The sequence below is a fragment of the Sus scrofa genome, chromosome 12 (genome assembly GCF_054392235.1).
Source record: "Sus scrofa isolate SSC_HxYL_T2T_F1_AM1 chromosome 12, Sscrofa_HxYL_maternal_Yorkshire_Landrace_v2.0, whole genome shotgun sequence".
NCBI lineage: Eukaryota > Metazoa > Chordata > Mammalia > Artiodactyla > Suidae > Sus > Sus scrofa.
The window spans coordinates 22,574,198-22,591,067 of record NC_139394.1 but is presented as its reverse complement, the minus strand read 5'-3'; the positions used below and the strand labels follow the sequence as shown (position 1 = coordinate 22,591,067).

Genomic DNA, 16,870 nt, shown 5'->3' with positions numbered 1-16,870 from the left:
ACTGTTTTTCACAGTAAGGATTAAACCTATCTCAGTCCTAACGTACCTCTCCACGGAGAAGCTCTGGACTCCCGCCAGTCCCCCAGCCAGAGCCCGTCTACGCGGCCCAGGGCACACCTGGCCAGCCTAGAGTGACCCTGGAGCTGCTCCCTAATCCCCTCTACGCTTCTTCAGAGTCAACGCCCTTAGCAACTCCTGAGTGCCCTCTGCCCGCACAGCACTGGCCCAAAGAGCCTCTTGACGCTGAAGTAAGAAGCCGTTGCTAATTTTGCACCACACTTTCCAAGTCATGGAGGTCTGTCAGATACATGTTTACTTCTCGATCACTGGTAATTCAGCCTCCTCCTCCCCTCTCTTGCCTTTCCCATCAGTCTACACATCTCAAGATGCTTCTATTTTTAAAAGAACCTCCCACAGATCCTGTACTTCCAATTAACCACCACGCTCTTCACAGACGTACAAGTGCCCTGCACTCTATCTCCCCACGTTCCCTTCACACTGCGACCCACTCCAATCACCTCTGTCCTTACCACCGCGTGAACCTCTCATTAAGCTCATCAACAAACTTGTTGTTAAACCCCAGGGATGCGTCTCAGTTCTGGTCTCATGGACCTCTCAGCAGCATCTCACACCAGGCAACACCTCCTCATCCTTCAGTCCTCGCCTCCCTGGGTTTTCTTTTCTTTTCTTTTTTAAATTAAAGTACGGTTGATTTGCAGTGTTTGGATCAATTTCTGCTGTACCGCAGGAGTTCCCATCATGGCTCGGCAGAAAGGAATCTGACTAGCATCCATGAGGACGCGGGTTCAATCCTTGGCCCCACTCAGTCGGTTAAGGATCCGATGTTGCCGTGAGCTGTGGTGTAGGCTTGGATCTGGCATTGCTGTGGCTGTGGTGTAGGCCAGAGACGACAGCTCCGATTTGACCCCTAGCCTGGGAACCTCCCTATGCTGCAGGTATGGCCCTAAAAAGACAAAAAAATAAATAAATAAAATAATAATAAAATAAAATAAATTTCTGCTGTACAGCAAAGTGATCCAGTCATACCTATGCACACATTCTTTTTCCCATATTATCTTCCATCATATTCTATCACCAAAAAATTGGATATAGTTCCCTGTGCTGTACAGTAGGATCTCATTGCTTATCCGTTCTACATGAATAGTTTGCATCTACTAACCCCAGACTCCCAGTCCATCCTACTCCCTCCCCCCTTGGAAATCGGTCTCCTTGTCTCTGAGTCTGTTTCTGTCTTGTAGATAGGTTCATTTGTGCTACACTTTAGATTCCACGTTTGATATCATACGGTATTTGTCTTTCTCTTTCTGACTTAACGTCACTTAGTATGAGACTCTCTAGTCACATCCATGTTGCTGCAAATGGCACTTTTCATGTTTATGGCTGAGTAGTATTCCATTGTGTATACAACATCTTGTTAATCTACTCAGAGATATTTAGGTTGTTTCCATTTCTTGGCTATTATGAATTCCCTGGACTGTCCTAGATACCACACTTTCTTGTTCTCCTTCTCTCCACACGGGCCCCTTCTTTTCAGACTCTGATGAGGAATTCTTTTCCTATGTATGCTCCTTAAATGTGACTGGTGCCTCAGAAACATGGCCTGCGTCACTTCTTCGCTCCCTCTCCACTCTCTCTGGGTAATTGCATCCATGCCCATCGCTTCAATTACCACCTGCGGCTGACAAAGCCTGAACCGTAGCTCCAGTCTCTGCCTCTCCTTCTGAGTCCCACACACATATGTTCCACGGCCTACTGAGCACGTCTCTGACAGGGCACACAGGTGCCCTCAGTGAAACAAGCCCAGCATCAAGCGAGCCCTCTCCACCCTTATCTGCATCCCAACCCTAACACCAGTCCTGCTCCACTCCCCGTCTCCTTATGATCCCATTAACCACCACAGGCCAAACCAGAAACCCAGACACCAGCCTTGATTTCTTACTCTCCCTCACACCCTTCGTCCACTTAATCGCCAAAGCCTCTCAATGCCACTTCCTAAGTTCTTTTTGTTGTTGTTGTTTTTTGCCTTTTCTAGGGCTGTACCCACAGCCGATGGAGGTTCCCAGGCTAGGGGTCTCATCAGAGCTACAGCTGCCGGCCTACACCACAGCCCACAGCAACGCCAGATCCTTAACCCACTGAGCAAGGCCAGGGATGGAATCCGCAACTTCATGGTTCCTAGTCGGATTTGTGAACCACTGAGCCACGACAGGAACTCCCTAAGTTGTTCTTGAATTCATATTTTCTTCTTCCTGCAAATCGTTTCTCAAGTTTATGCTAATACCCTCTCTTACCTGAATCACTGCAACAACTGAAATCGGGGGGCTGGAAAACTACAGCTAGCAAGCTAAATCTGGCTCATCACCTTTTTTTGTAAATAAAGTTGTATCAGGACATAGCCATCCATGTCCATTTACTTACATACTGCCTATACGTGCTTTTGAGCAATAACGACAGGACAGTGAGAGTGGAGATATACAGCCTGCTAAGCTGAAAGTATTTGCTATCTGGTCCTTTACAGGAAAAAAATGCCAGTCTAACTATTTCCCTGCCTTCTGTCTTGTGCCCCTCCAACTCATTCTTCAAACTACAACCAGAGTGATCTTTCTAAAATGAATCCACAAATTCTCCAAATCCACAAAATCAAGGACACCGCATCAAAACGTAATGGGTTATTTAAAGGATCTTAAGTTTGTCAACAACTGTTAATATTTACATAACTTAGTAATGGATATCTTCCGAATGACCAATCATGGTATTATAAAACCATGCACCCGTTGTGGTGCAGTGGTTAACGAATCCGACTAGGAACCATGAGGTTGCAGGTTCAATCCCTGCCCTTGCTCAGTGGGTTAAAGGATCCGGCATTGCCATGAGCTATGGTGTAGGTCACAGACATGCCTCAGATCTCACGTTGCTGTGGCGGTGGCGTAGGCCGGTGGCTACAGCTCCGATTCAACCCCTAGCCTGGGAACCTCCATATGCCGCGGGAGCGGCCCAAGAAAAACACAAAAAAAAACAAAAAAAAAGAAAAAAAAAAAAAAGAAAGGAAAAAAAAACCATGCAAGGGTAAAAGTGTAAGAGAGAGGAGTTCTCGTTGCTGCTCAGCAGTTAGTGAATCTGACTGGCATCCAAGAGGACATAGGTTCAATTCCGGTCTTGCTCAGTGGGTTAAGGATCCAGCGTTGCTGTGAGCTATGGTGTAGGCCACAGACTTGGGCTCAGATCTGGCACTGGTGTAGCTGTGGCACAGACCTGCAGCTACAGCTCTGATTCAACCCCTAGCCTGAGAACTTCCATAACCCTAAAAAGCAAAAAAAAAAAAAAAAAAAGTGCAAGAGAGACCAATGGATTTTAAAAAGACTATAAGAAGTTCATTGAGGAGTTCCCGTCGTGGCGCAGTGGTTAACGAATCCGACTAGGAACCATGAGGTTGCGGGTTCGGTCCCTGCCCTTGCTCAGTGGGTTAAGGATCTGGCGTTGCCGTGAGCTGTGGTGTAGGTTGCAGACGCGGCTCGGATCCCACGTTGCTGTGGCTCTGGCGTAGGCCAGTGGCCACAGCTCCAATTCAACCCCTAGATTCCTAGCCTGGGAATCTCCATATGTTGTGGGTGCCGCCCTAAGAAGACAAAAGACCAAAAAAAAAAGAAGCACAGATGAGAATTCAGCTGTATTCTTTTTTTTTTTTTTAAGGGCTGAACCCAAGGCACATGGAAGTTCCCATGCTTGGGATTGAATCAGAGCTGCAGCTGCTGGCCTATGCCACAGCCACAGACAGCAACGCCACTAGATCTGAGACACGTCTGTGATCTACACCACAGCTCACAGCAATGCCAGATCCTTAACCCACTGAGCGAGATGAGGGATCGAACCCCGAGTCGTCATGGATACAAGTCGGGTTGGTTACTGCTAAGTCGTGATGGGAACGCCTCAGCTGTATTCTATATATTAAGCCAGAATTAAAAGAGATTTGCAAAAAATGTAAAACAATGCCAACTTTCTCACTAATTTTTTTGGTTTTGGAAAATAGTTATTTTTCATTAAAATGTTATTTATATTAGTATATTATGGGTTTAATTTTTTGTTACTTTTAAATACATTAATAAGTTTAAAATTTTATCTTTCAATATCTAAAATGTAAATATGAATAACTATGATACATATAAACAAAAGCTGTATGGGAGTCTCAATTTTTTTTTTCTTTTTTTTTTTTTGGTCTCTTTAGGGCCGCACCCATGGCATATGGAAGTTCCCAGGCGAGGGGTCAAATCGGAGCTGTAGCCACTGGCATAGTATGCCACAGCCACAACAATATCAGACCCGAGCCGTGTCTGCAACCTACATGACAGCTCAAGGCAATCCTTAACTCACTGGGCAAAGCCAGGGATCGAACCCGCGACCTCAGGGATGCTAGTCAGGTTCATTAACCACTGAGCCAGTATGGGAATTCCAGGAGTCTTAATTTTTAAGAGAATTAAAACGTCCTGAGACCAAAACTGCTGCTCTATCATATCACATTATTTCCAGTTCCTAAATATCATGTGATGTTTGTCTCCCAGCCTTTGCATGTTTTTCTCTCTGCTGTGTACATGCTCATCAATCTGCCTGGTTAACTCCCACTCAACACTCATGATTTGGTTTAAACATCACTTCCTCCCTAATCACTCAGACTGGATTAAGCATCCCTCCCATGTACTCCACAATACTCTGCCCTAGCCTAATCATAATCCCATCCTGTGATTGGCTGCTTATTTACATGCTTGTACTACCTAATAAATTCATTGTGTGCTGGGATTAGCTCTGTTCACAGGTAAATCCCCAGTGCCTATAGCATTGCCTGGCACATACAAGCATTTGTGAATGTTTATTCAGAGGACAGTGAATGCAATATTCATCACAACAAGTGAAAGATGACATTTTCAAGAGAAAACTGAGGCTCAGACAAATGATGTGTTCAGGCACATTCACCCAGAAAGTGTGAGCTGACAGACTCCAAGTCTTTCACCTCCAAACCCTCACTTTTTGGAATAAGGGGAACAGTTTACCTGGGAACTAATGGCATACTTCAGGTAGGACAGGATGAGAGGATTGGGGGACGGTCCAATCATGGCCTGCTCCAGTAGTGCTTCTGCAAGGGCAATAACAAAGGAAGACTGAGTGGTTACAACATTTCTGGGGTTAGCCCTCCCATCCATCCTTCCTTCCTACTTCACACGAGACCTGCTAGGTTGAGAATGTCCCAGGTGGCTCCTTTGGGAAAGAATTTCTTCATGTTGATTGACCACTGGTAGTCACTCCATCGCTCCTTCCAAGCTTGCAAAATGGCTTGCTTCAGGTTCACCACCTTCATGATTTCACTCTGAGGCGGCGGGGCCGGTGGAGGTCAGCTTTGAGGGGGGAGAAATCGAGCTAGAGGAGGGGAGAGGAGATTCTGAGGAAAAGAACGGGGGGGAGGGGCAGAGTTAAATGGAATGGAGAAGATACAGGAAGATTTAACGAAGGCAGAACTAGAAATGAGAAAAAGGGGAAAGGGGCAAAGTAAGGATCCTGTCAGATTCTTTCCTCCTGAACCGTCCTTCTTTAAACTGGAGCACTAACTAAAAAGAGGGTGTCAAAGGGGTTTAATACAAAGAACGGGCAGCAAGGGGTTAAGCCGGTTCCGGATGCCTGACTACGCCCTTAGCTCTGGCTGCGTCCCTGAGCCGCTACCGTCTCAAATCCAGATTTTCCCCCCATTTCCTCCACCCTCCCCAACCCTGAAACTTTAATTCCCTGTTCACATTTCATCCATCACCTCCCCAAATTTAAGCCTACCGGACAACCTAGTTCTAGATCCTACGTAGCGCCATTTTGGCACTTATTAAAGAGCTAATTTTCTATTGGCTGAGAGTAACAACCATGAACCAATAAGAATGCGATAAGAGACTGGTTACTCCACGATGCCTTCTGGGAATTGTAGTTCTGTGGACTCCGTTGGTAAGGAAGCTAAGGAACGAAGCTAGTCAGTCTGCATTTTCTCTCCTTCAGGGAAGGACGTGTGGGAGCTCGGGCATCACTGAGATGCTGGGAAAGGCTCTCTAAAGGCCTCTCGCAAAGGCTTCCTCCAGTGACGTCACTGTCGACCGAGCATTTAAGTTACCTTAGGATGGGCTTTCATTACCTGCTGGTTAGTAGGCAACACCAAGGGTATGGTTTACGTTCATCAGTAGATTTTCTCTCTCCCGGACTTTTTGTTGTTGTTGTTGTTCTCCTAAATACCTGAATCTACCAGGGTGTTTGGTTGGTTGGTTGGTTTGGTTTTTATTTTTTTGGCCGTGCCTACCAGAGTTCTTCTCATTTCCATACCTGTATTCCAGAAGCAACGTTGAGGTTCTGTCAGTTGCACACACATCACCCACCACTTCAACCCCCAAATCTGGCGATCCTTCCAGAATCTCCTGGCCCAGCATACTGCCTGAAGACAGAAGTAAGGAAGAAACTGAGGTTTAGGTTATCAAAAATAAGGACAGTCTGGAGTTCCCATCGTGGCGCAGTGGTTAACGAATCCGACTAGGAACCATGAGGCTGCGGGTTCGGTCCCTGCCCTTGCTCAGTGGGTTAACGATCCGGCGTTGCCGTGAGCTGTGGTGTAGGTTGCAGACGCGGCTCGGATCCTGCATTGCTGTGGCTCTGGTGTAGGCCGGTGGCTACAGCTCTGATTCAACCCCTAGCCTGGGAACCTCCATATGCCGCGGGAGCGGCCCAAGAAATAGCAACAACAACAACAACAAAAAAGACAAAAAAAAAAAAAAATAAGGACAGTCTGAGAAACCTTCATAGTCAAGAGTCCAAGGAGACATAATGACTAAATGTAACTTGGTAACCTGGATGTAGTCCTGAACCAGAAGAACATTAGGTGAAAACTAAGCAATCTGAAAAAAACATGGACTTTAGTTAACAATAATGTATCAATAGTGTATAATGGAGTTCCCGTCGTGGCGCAGTGGTTAGCGAATCCGACTAGGAACCATGAGGTTGCGGGTTCGGTCCCTGCCCTTGCTCAGTGGGTTAACGATCCGGCGTTGCCGTGAGCTGTGGTGTAGGTTGCAGACACGGCTCGGATCCCACGTTGCTGTGGCTCTGGCGTAGGCCAGTAGCTACAGCTCCGATTAGACCCCTAGCCTGGGAACCTCCATATGCCGCGGGAGCGGCCCAAGAAATAGCAAAAAACACAAAAAAAAAAAAAAAAAAAAAAAAAAAAAAAAATAGTGTATAATAATGTTAACAAATGTACCACACTAACACTAACATAAGATGTTTAAAAAGGGGGGGGGGGAGTTGAGTGTGGGGTACATAGAGACTCTCCACTATTTTCATTTTATCCCTATAAATCTAAAACAATTATTTTAAAAAATTATTAAAAACAATAGGGAGGTGCCATTGTGGCACAGCGGAAACGACTCCGACTAGTAACAATGAGGTTGCAGGTTCAATCCCTGGCCTCGCTCAGTGGGTTAAGGATTCGGCATTGCTGTGAGCTGTGGTGTATGTCGCAGACAGGGCTCAGATCTGACCTTGCTGTGTGGCTGTGGTGTAGGCCGGTGGCTAGAGCTCCGATTCAACCCCTAGCCTGGGAAATCTCCATATGCTGCAGATTCAGCCCTTTAAAAAAAAAAGAAAATGGAGAAGTTCCTGTCGTGGCTCAGCGGAAATGAATCTGACTAGTATCCATGAGGAGGCAGGTTGGATCCCTAGCCTTGCTAAGTGAGTTGAAGATCCAGCATTGCTGTGAGCTGTGGTATAAGTTGCAGACGTGGCTCAGATCCAGCTTTGCTGTGGCTGTGGTATAGGCCAGCTGCTACAGCTCTGATTTGACTCCTAGCCTGAGAACCTACATGTGCCACTGGTGCGGCACTAAAAAAAAAAAAAGTACATATATATATATATATATATGTGTGTGTGTGTATGTGTACATATATATATATATATGTATATGTGTACATATATATATATGGAAATTGGCACAACACTGTAAATCAACTCTACTTTGAAAGAGTCAACTAAAAAAGAACCCCATTAAACTGGAAAAAACAACAACAATAACAACAAACAGAAAACACTATGGGGGTTCCTGCGGTGGCACAGTGGGATTAGCAGCATCTCTGGAGCACTGGGAAGTAGATTCAATCGTTGATCCAGCACAGTGGGTTAAGGATCAGGCACTGGCACAGCAGCAGCAGCATCTTAGGTCACAACTGTTGCTCGGATCTGATCCCCGGCCTAGGAATTCCATATGATTCTGGTCGGCCAAAAATGAAAAACAAACAAACAGTATGTCTTGTCTTATGCCATAAAACCATATTATAGATAATTATGTCCAGTGTTTGAGGGTATTAGCCCTTCTCTCCCCTCCTGCCAGCCAGTGAGAAGCCAAAAGCAAATGCTACTCACCTCTGACTCCAACATCTGAGCTTCCCTATACACAGCCCTCATCCCTGTCCTGTGGACAGGTTGTCCCTAACATTTACAACTAGAACTACATGGAAGCCCTCCCCAGTATCCCGCCACCCCTATGTTCATCCCCCAATCCCATACCGTGAGGAGCCTCATATCCCTACCCATAAGTCCAAACACCAGCCATATCATCCAATCACCATTCTTTGGTCACCCTTTCAGCGGCGGAATCAGTTCACAGAGGGCTATATCTGGAAGAGCAACCCACTCAGGCTCTGGAAGCAAACCTGAGGCACTCAAGGCAGAGAATAACAGGATCCTGGGTATCTGGAGCATAGTCTATACAAGGAGACAAGAGCTCCTGCTCCAAAGAGAAGAGTGCCGCTGGAGGAGAGCCAGATCACATCCCTCTAAGGTCATGACTGCCTATGGCCTTCCTCCCTCTACATTCAGCCACCCACAACCCCCTCCATTCTGCTCCCTCTAGTGCCCGCCCAAGTGACACCACTGGGGAATAATGTTTACGCAAAACAGCCGCCAAATATGTGTAGCCAAAGCTTCCAAACCAGGATGGAGGGAGAACCCAGACTCCTCACACTTAACCTCCAAACTCCCTCCAGACACACACACACACACACACACACAAACACGATGGCCACAGACGCTGTTTCTCAGCAGACTCTCACACACCTGGCATCCCTTCTCCCAGGCCCCTCCCTCTACCATTGCTTGCTTCTCTCCTCTCATTCCTGTCCTATTACTGAAGCTTAGGGCTTCCTGCCTCTACCCATCCCTGGATCCTGCAGCTCCCCTCCCATCCCTCACACCCCAAACTGCCCTCTTGGAGAGAAGCTGCCAATTTGTGACTGCTCCTGACTTAGTGGGTACTGAGTCCTGTTCCCATGGGAGTGGAGAATGTTTGGGTCCTGAGGATAGCAATTTTGTTGTTGTCGTTTTGTTTTTTTAGAGCCACAGGTGCAATATATGGACGTTTCCAGATTCCCAGACTAGGTAGGGGTTGAATCAGAGCTGCAGCTGCCGGCCTACACCACGGCTCACAGCAACGCTGGATCCCCAACCCACTGAGTGAGGCCAGGGATCAAACCTGAATCCCCATGGACACTAGTTGGGTTTGTTTCTGCTGAGCCACAATAGGAAATCCTGCTATATTCTTTTTCTAATTTTTTTATTAAAAAAAGTTGGGGAGATCCCGTGGTGGCGCAGTGGTTAACAAATCCGACTAGGAACCATGAGGTTGCGGGTTCAATCCCTGCCCTTGCTCAGTGGGTTAACGATCCAGCGTTGCCATGAGCTGTGGTGTATGTCGCAGATGCGGCTCGGATCCTGCGCTGCTGTGGCTCTGGCGTAGGCCAGCGGCTATAGCTGCGATTTCACCCCTAGTCTGGGAACCTCCATATGCCACGGGAGCAGCCCAAGAAATGGCAAAAAGACAATAATAATAATAATAATAAAAGTTGGGGGAATCTGGGGTTAATAGTTGCAAACTATTGCATTTGGAATGGATAAGCAATGAGATCCTGCTGTATAGCACTGGGAACTATATCTAGTCACTTGTGATGGAGCAGGATGGAGGATAATGTGAGAAAAAGAATGTATAGGAGTTCCCGTCTGGGCGAAGCAGAAATGAATCCAGCTAGGAACCATGAGGTTGCAGGTTAGATCCCTGGCCTCCCTCAGTGGGTTAAGGATCTGGCGTTGCCATGAGCTGTGGTGTAGATGCAGCTCTGACCCCATGTTGCTGTGGCTGTGGTGTAGACCGGCAGCTGAAGCTCTGATTGGACCCCTAGCCTGGGAACTTCCATATGCTGCAGGTACAGCCCTAAAAAGCAAAAAAGAAAAGAAAGGAAAAGAAGAATGTATGTATGTATGTATATGTGACTGGGTCACTTTGCTGGACAGAAGAAAATTGACAGAACACTGTAAACCAACTATAATGGGAAAAATAAAAATCATTTAAAAATTTTATTAGAGTTGATTTACAATGTTCTGACAATTCCTGCTGTATAGCTATGTGGCCCAGTCATACATATATATACATTCTTTTTTTTCATTTTACCCTCCATCATGTGCTATCACAAGTGATTTGGATATAGTTCCCTGTCTATACAGCAGATGGTGATTTTTTATTTATTTATTTATTTTTGGTTGTTTTGCCTTTTCTAGGGCCTCCCCCATGGCATATGGAGGTTCCCAGGCTAGGGGTCTAATCAGAGCTGTAGTCACTGGCCTACACCACAGTCACAGCCACGCCAGATCCAAGCTGCATCTGTGACCTACACCACAGATCGCAGCAACTCCAGATCCCCAACCCACTGAGCAAGGCCAGGGATCAAACCTGCAACCTCATGATTCCTAGTCAGATTTGTTAACCACTGAGCCACGATAGGAACTCCTTCTCTTTTTTTTATTTTAATTTTTTTAGGACTGCACCCGCGGCATGTGGAGATTCCCAGGCTAGGGGTCCATCAGAGCTGTAGTCGCCAGCCTACGCCAGAGCCATAGCAACAAGGGATCCAAGCCACATCTGTGACCTACACCACAGCTCATGGCAACACCAGATCCTTAACCCACTAAGCAAGGCCAGGGATCAAACCTGCGTCAGGTTTGTTAACCGCTGAGCTATGACGGGAACTCCAATAGTGATATTCTGAACTCAAACCATCCCCCTCTAACAGGAAACTGGCAGATCTGGGTGGGGGGATGCCATCTCTCCACTTCACAGTGGCAGAGAGGTGGCTTTTGTCATGAGGTCACCTGTTTTTCCTGTCTACCCCCCGCAGCCCCCGACCAGCAGCCCTCTCTCTAGGCTTGGCAGGGTCTCCCCAAGGACTGGACTCCTGAGGGAGTACAAGGACTCCCTTAGCTCTGGGCAAGGGCTGTTTCTAATTTCTCTATTTTTTTTTTTTTTTCTTTTTCAGCCACCCTGCAGCATATGGCGTTCCTAGGCCAGGGATCAGATCCAAGTCCCACTTGCAAACTACACCACAGCTGCAGCAAGACGGGATCTTTTAACCCACTGTGCCATACCAGGGATGGAACCTGCGTCCTGGCGCGGCAGAGACTCCACCAATCCCTCTGAGCCGTAGCGGGAACTCCCTAATTTCTCTATTTTGTCCTGACTCTCTAGTGTGTAAGTTTCAGTCAGAGACACCCTTTCCTACACCATCTCTTCCCTCCACACCAGAAGAGCTTCCTAGGACCCACAAGCTCTCTGGCTTGCCCACCATAAGGATGGGATCCCATGAGAATCCTCCAGAGGCTGAGAGAAGAGATGCTGACATCCCCTTTGAGTGTAGACAGAAACCCTCCCCACACACCCCCTTGCAACCATCTCCCTTACTTAATTCCACTTTCCTTGGCTGTCTGTTTCTTCTTCCTCAGCACTGGAGGAGGCTGAGTTCCCACTTCTGCTCTCTTAGCGGCGAGCCCCAAGCTCTTTATCTTCTTAGCTGGTTGGGCTGAGGAAGGGGTCCAGCTGGAGAAGAGGGGGCGGTAGAAGCCAGCCAAGCAGGGGACATGGTGTCACTGGAGAAATGGCAGAAAAGGAGCTAGATCAGGGAGTTCCCGTCTCGGCTCAGTGGTTAATGAATCCGACTAGGAACCATGAGGGTTAAGGATCTGGCATTGCCATGAGCCGTGGTGTAGGTTGCAGACATGGCTCGGATCTGACATTGCTGTGTCTCTGGCACAGGCCAGGCCAGTGGCTACAGCTCCGATGAGACCCCTAGCCTGGGAACCTCCATATGCCGCGGGAGCGGCCCTAGAAAAGACAGAAAAAAAAAAAAAAAAGGAGCTAGATCAGAGTGAGGACTTGGGGTGTGGTAAGAGGCTATGAGGAATTGGGATTTTGGTACCCAAGGAAATGGGGACATTCCTTATCTAGGCTGGAAAGATGCATACGGTAAACTAGCAAGTCTAGATCCAGAAATGCTAAAATACTTGGTAAGCATACCACACACAAAGGGTTTCATCTTCCCTTCTCTCGATAGGGAAACTGAGTCGTTCCCTTCCCCTAACTGGAACGTTTTCCTTTGGAAGCTTGCCTGGGCACCCCCACTATGGGGAGTTAATTGGCAGCAGGTGGATGAGGAAAGAAAGCGAGTCGTTCCCACACATTCATGCACAGCTGGCTCCAAACCAGTTCCCTCCCCCCCCCACCACCAGTCCCCATATCAAAATCCCCTCTCTTTGTGTATCTGGGGAAGAGGGAGATAGGGGAGAAGGCTACAGGTAGCCCCCCTTCAGGGACACTTTATGGATCCCCCACCCCCGGGAAAAGCCCAGAAAGAGACCAGCCAGGGAGCTCTCTTGTGGCACAGCAAGTTAGGGATCTGGCCTTGTCACTGCAGCAGCTTGGATCAAGGCTGTGGCACCAGTTCGATCCCTGGCCAGGGAACTTCCACATGCCACAGACATGGCCAAAACACTGAGACCAGCCAGGACAGCGAAAGGCAGAATTTGAAGCAATTCTTAGCTGTTTCCTATCTAACACCCTGAAGGATGTCTTCCCTCTCCACACCCTCCAGCATGTTGAAGAGGGTGCTGGGATCCTGAGGCCTGGACAGTGGTGGGGCAGGAAGGCCAGCCACCCCTCCCTCTGTGCCCTGAGAACCACTCTATACTTTTGGCCTCCACACCAGTCTGTGCCATCACGGTTTCCTTTACCTGGAGGGAGGGGGCTGCAGCGTGGTAGGTACAGGAGACTGCCCCCTGCTCCTCCCCTCCTCTCTCCTCCCAGCAAAGCAGGTTGAAGGGCTTCCATGCAGGAATGAAACCAGAAGCTGAGAAAGCTTAGGGAATCCAATGCATGGCACGTATTCGATGCTCAAAAAAAAAAAAAAAGTCAGAGTTTGCATATGTCTCAGCCGAAACGGATTCAACTGGTATCCATGAGGTTGTGGGTTTGATCCCTGGCCTCGCTCAGTGGGTTAGGGATCTGGTGTGGCTGTGAGCTGTGGCGTAGGTCACAGACACAGCTTGGATCTGGCATTGCTGTGGCTGTAGCGTAAGCCAGCAGCTGCAGCAGCTCTGATTGGACCCCAGCCTGGGAACCTCCATATGCCACAGGTGTGGCCCTTAAAAAAAATGTCAAATGAATAAAAATAAAAGAAACTCTGAAAGACAACCTGGAGAAGGTGCCTGCTTCTTTTTCCACATCTGGCCTCATCTACCAAAAGCAGAGCTCAGGAGTTCCTGTCGAGCCTCGGCGGGTTAAGATCCTGATATAGTATCCACGAGGATGTGGGTTTGATCCCCGGCCTTGTTGAGTGGGTTAAGGATCCAGCATTGCCACAAGCTGCGGAGTAGTTCTGAGATGTGGCTCAGATCTGGCATTGCTGTGGTTGTGGTGTAGGCCAGCAGCTACAGCTCTGATTCAACCCCTAGCCGGGGGTACTTCCATATGTCACAGGCGCAGCCATAAAATGAAAAAAAAAAAAGCAAAACCCAGCCAGGCCCAAAACACTTCCCAGGCTCTCTTTTTTGTGACCCATAACCAGGGCACCTAATGGGACAAAAGTGATTGATGGGGGGCAATAAGTGGCCACTTTACTCTTAGCAGGACAGTCATTTGCTAATTGCCCAGTCTCTCAGCTCTGCTAGCCACTTGATCCCCAACTCCTGTGAACTGACTCCCTTTTCTTTCCTCCACTTCCACTATCTTTTTCATTTCTTTTTTTGCTATACCCCCGACATGACATGCAGAAGGGCCATGAATGAACTCGAGCCACAGCAGTGACAATGTTGGGTCCTTAACCCAATGCACCACTAGGGAACTCCTCCAGCTTTCTTTCTTTCTTTCTTTTTTTTACCGGTAGGCCAGGCCGAGACACCATAGCCATGGCAATACCTCATCTGTGACCTACACCGCACACAGCTTGCTGCAATGCCAGATTCTAAAACCACTGAGCGAGGCCAGGGATTGAACCAGCATCCTCGTGGACCTATGTTGGGTTCTTTTTGTGTGTGTATGTGTGTGTACCATATGGAAGTTCCCAGGCTAGGGGTTGAATCAGAGCTGTAGCCGCTGGCCTATACCACAGCCACAGCAACGCCAGATCCGGGCTGTGTCTGTGACCTACACCACAGCTCATGGCAATGTCAGATCCTTAACCCATTGATTGAAGCCAGGGATTGAACCCTTGTCCTCACAGATGCTAGTTTGGTTTGTTTACCACTGAGCCACAGCGGGAACTCCTATTCTTAACCTCCAGAGCCACAAGAGGAACTCCCACCACCACCACCTTTTCTTGATTAAAAAATTGATAAGAGGGAGAAATACCTGGGTTTTAGGTTCTCTTAGTCAGTGATACCTCAGTTTCCTCTGCTTTCTAGAATCTTCCAGGACTCCCCAATAAGTGGGGCTGTGTCTGCAGAGTCAAAGGGTGTCACTTGCTGACATCACCCAGAGCCCAAAAGGTCAAAAGGAGATGGGCAGGAGAATTCCTGAGGCCCAGGCCCTTGAACTAGGTTCAGGGCTGGCTGGGCAGAGCCCTTGTTCCCTGTTCCCCCAAACTGCTCGGGGATTCTTGGCAGGGGATTGGGGGGGGGGAGAACCCTGTGTGGGGTCTTGGCTTCCAGCCTTTGGGGAAAGCTGTTCAGAAAGCTATCTGGATCCCCTGGTTTCTGGACCCTTGAGAAATCTTGGGGTGCTTCCTAGCAACAGTCTGGGAGGGAGAGAAGGAAGAAGGAAGAGAGGGAGGGGCCTGGGCATAGCTGCTCCGATGGGAGCCCAGAGAACAGGCTGTTCCTGCTGCCTCCTTGGCAACCAAAGTCTAGGAGGGAGGGGGCCGTCAGACAAATCCCCTTGCAGGGTCTCTACCCATCGCACTCACGCCCCACCCTCCTGCTCTCCCCTTGGACTCAGCCCTGAAGCGGAGGTGAGGGGGATGGGAGGAGCGGCCCCGGGAAGGGTTTCATGGCAAAGAGGGGCCAGGAGCTGAGGACGAAATGACTCTGAGCTGAGCTAGAAGCTTCCAGAAACAGGGATAGACAGGGCGAGTGGGGTGGGAACGGGAGTGACGCAACCCAGAGCCAGGGGCTGTAAGCCCAGACCTGGGCTGCATCTTGGCATCTGGCAAGTTGCCTGCTTTGGAGGCCGTGCGCCCTTCACTTTGCCCTTGCCCAGGTCTGTTACAGCCCACATTAAGAGCTGAGGGAAGGGAGGTGGCGCAGCGGAAACAAATCTAACTAGAACCCGTGAGGGTGTGGGTTCGATCCCTGGCCTTGCTCAGTGGGTTAAGGATCTGGTGTTGCTATGAACTGTGGTGTAGATCGCAGATGCAGCTCGGATCCCACATTGCTGTGGCTGTGGTGTAGGCCAGTAGCTGTAGCTCTGATTTGACCCCTGGCCTGGGAATACGCCTCAGGTGTGGCCCTAAAAAGTGAAATAAAACAAAAACAAGATGAGGAAAGGAAGAGAGATAAGGAGAAGATAGAAATGGTGAAATTTGGGAGTTCCCATCGTGGCTCAGTGGTTAACTCATCCGACTAGAAACCGTGAGGTTGCCGGTTTGATCCCTGGCCTTGCTCAGTAGGTTAGGGATCCAGCGTTGCTATGAGCTGTGGTGTAGGTCACAGATACGGCTCGGATCCTGTGCTGCTGTGGCTCTGGCGTAGGCCAGCGGCTATAGCTGCGATTTGACCCCTAGCCTGGGAACCTCCATCTGCCGTGGGTGTGGCCCTAGAAAAAGACAAAAAAAAGAAAAGAAATGGTGAAATTTGATCTCTGAGTTTAAGGTGCACACTCTGGCCATGGGGAGAAAAGGGGGATCAGGAAGCACCTCATTTTCTGGGGCTCTGGGTCTAGAATTTCAAAAAAATGTCCCTCGTCCAATAAAACTTTAGGGCCTTTCATCAAAGAGATGTGGTGGGAAAGCCAGAGTGGAGGAGAGAAAAAAACCCTAGCACTTTCACCTTCTCCCCCGGACTCCATCTCCCCGCCTTAATCCAGATTACGGCCAGACCCTTCCCCTGCCTCCTGGTTCTTGCTGGGCTGACCATTGCAGAGGATACATGTAGCTCTTCTCAGAAATATATCTCATGCACTGAGAGTCTCTCCCAATTCTTTGGGCAGCCCAATCCCAAGAGACTATTTCCAGACACCATATGGCATGTACCCTGAGCACTCCACACCCCGGGGTTTCAGCCAGACCAGATCACTGAGGAGGGGGCATCAACTGGCAGACAGCCACCCTCAGTGCAGCTCCCACTGCACTCTGCCCTGACCCTGCGCCATCAGCCTCCTGTCCCACATTGCAGCTGTTGTATGTCCACCATGAGCCCAGGCGGAACCCGCAGGTTCACTTACTGCACGCTGACTCTGCATGCTGCAGCCCCAATTCCACACTGCAAGTATCCGCCCCCCAGTGCAAACCCCTCACCACCACACTCCATTCTG

The 16,870-nt window shown here is 48.7% G+C and overlaps 1 protein-coding gene across 45 annotated transcripts in view; it reads right to left on the bottom strand.

Moving 5' to 3' along the window:
* Nucleotides 1–16,870, bottom strand: part of MED24 (mediator complex subunit 24) — a 36,540-nt gene that overhangs the window by 17,423 nt on the left and 2,247 nt on the right. For 6 of the 45 annotated variants that reach the window (XM_084984570.1, XM_084984609.1, XM_084984577.1 and 3 more), the window contains exons 1-3: nucleotides 5,833–5,896; nucleotides 5,239–5,525; nucleotides 5,064–5,146 (exon numbers count right to left, since the gene is read on the bottom strand). In XM_084984570.1, the coding sequence (XP_084840696.1) occupies nucleotides 5,064–5,146; nucleotides 5,239–5,368 (213 nt within the window). In that variant the 5' untranslated portion in view covers nucleotides 5,369–5,525; nucleotides 5,833–5,896. The other 39 variants (XM_084984568.1, XM_084984607.1, XM_021067025.2 and 36 more) reach the window with 14 other exon arrangements.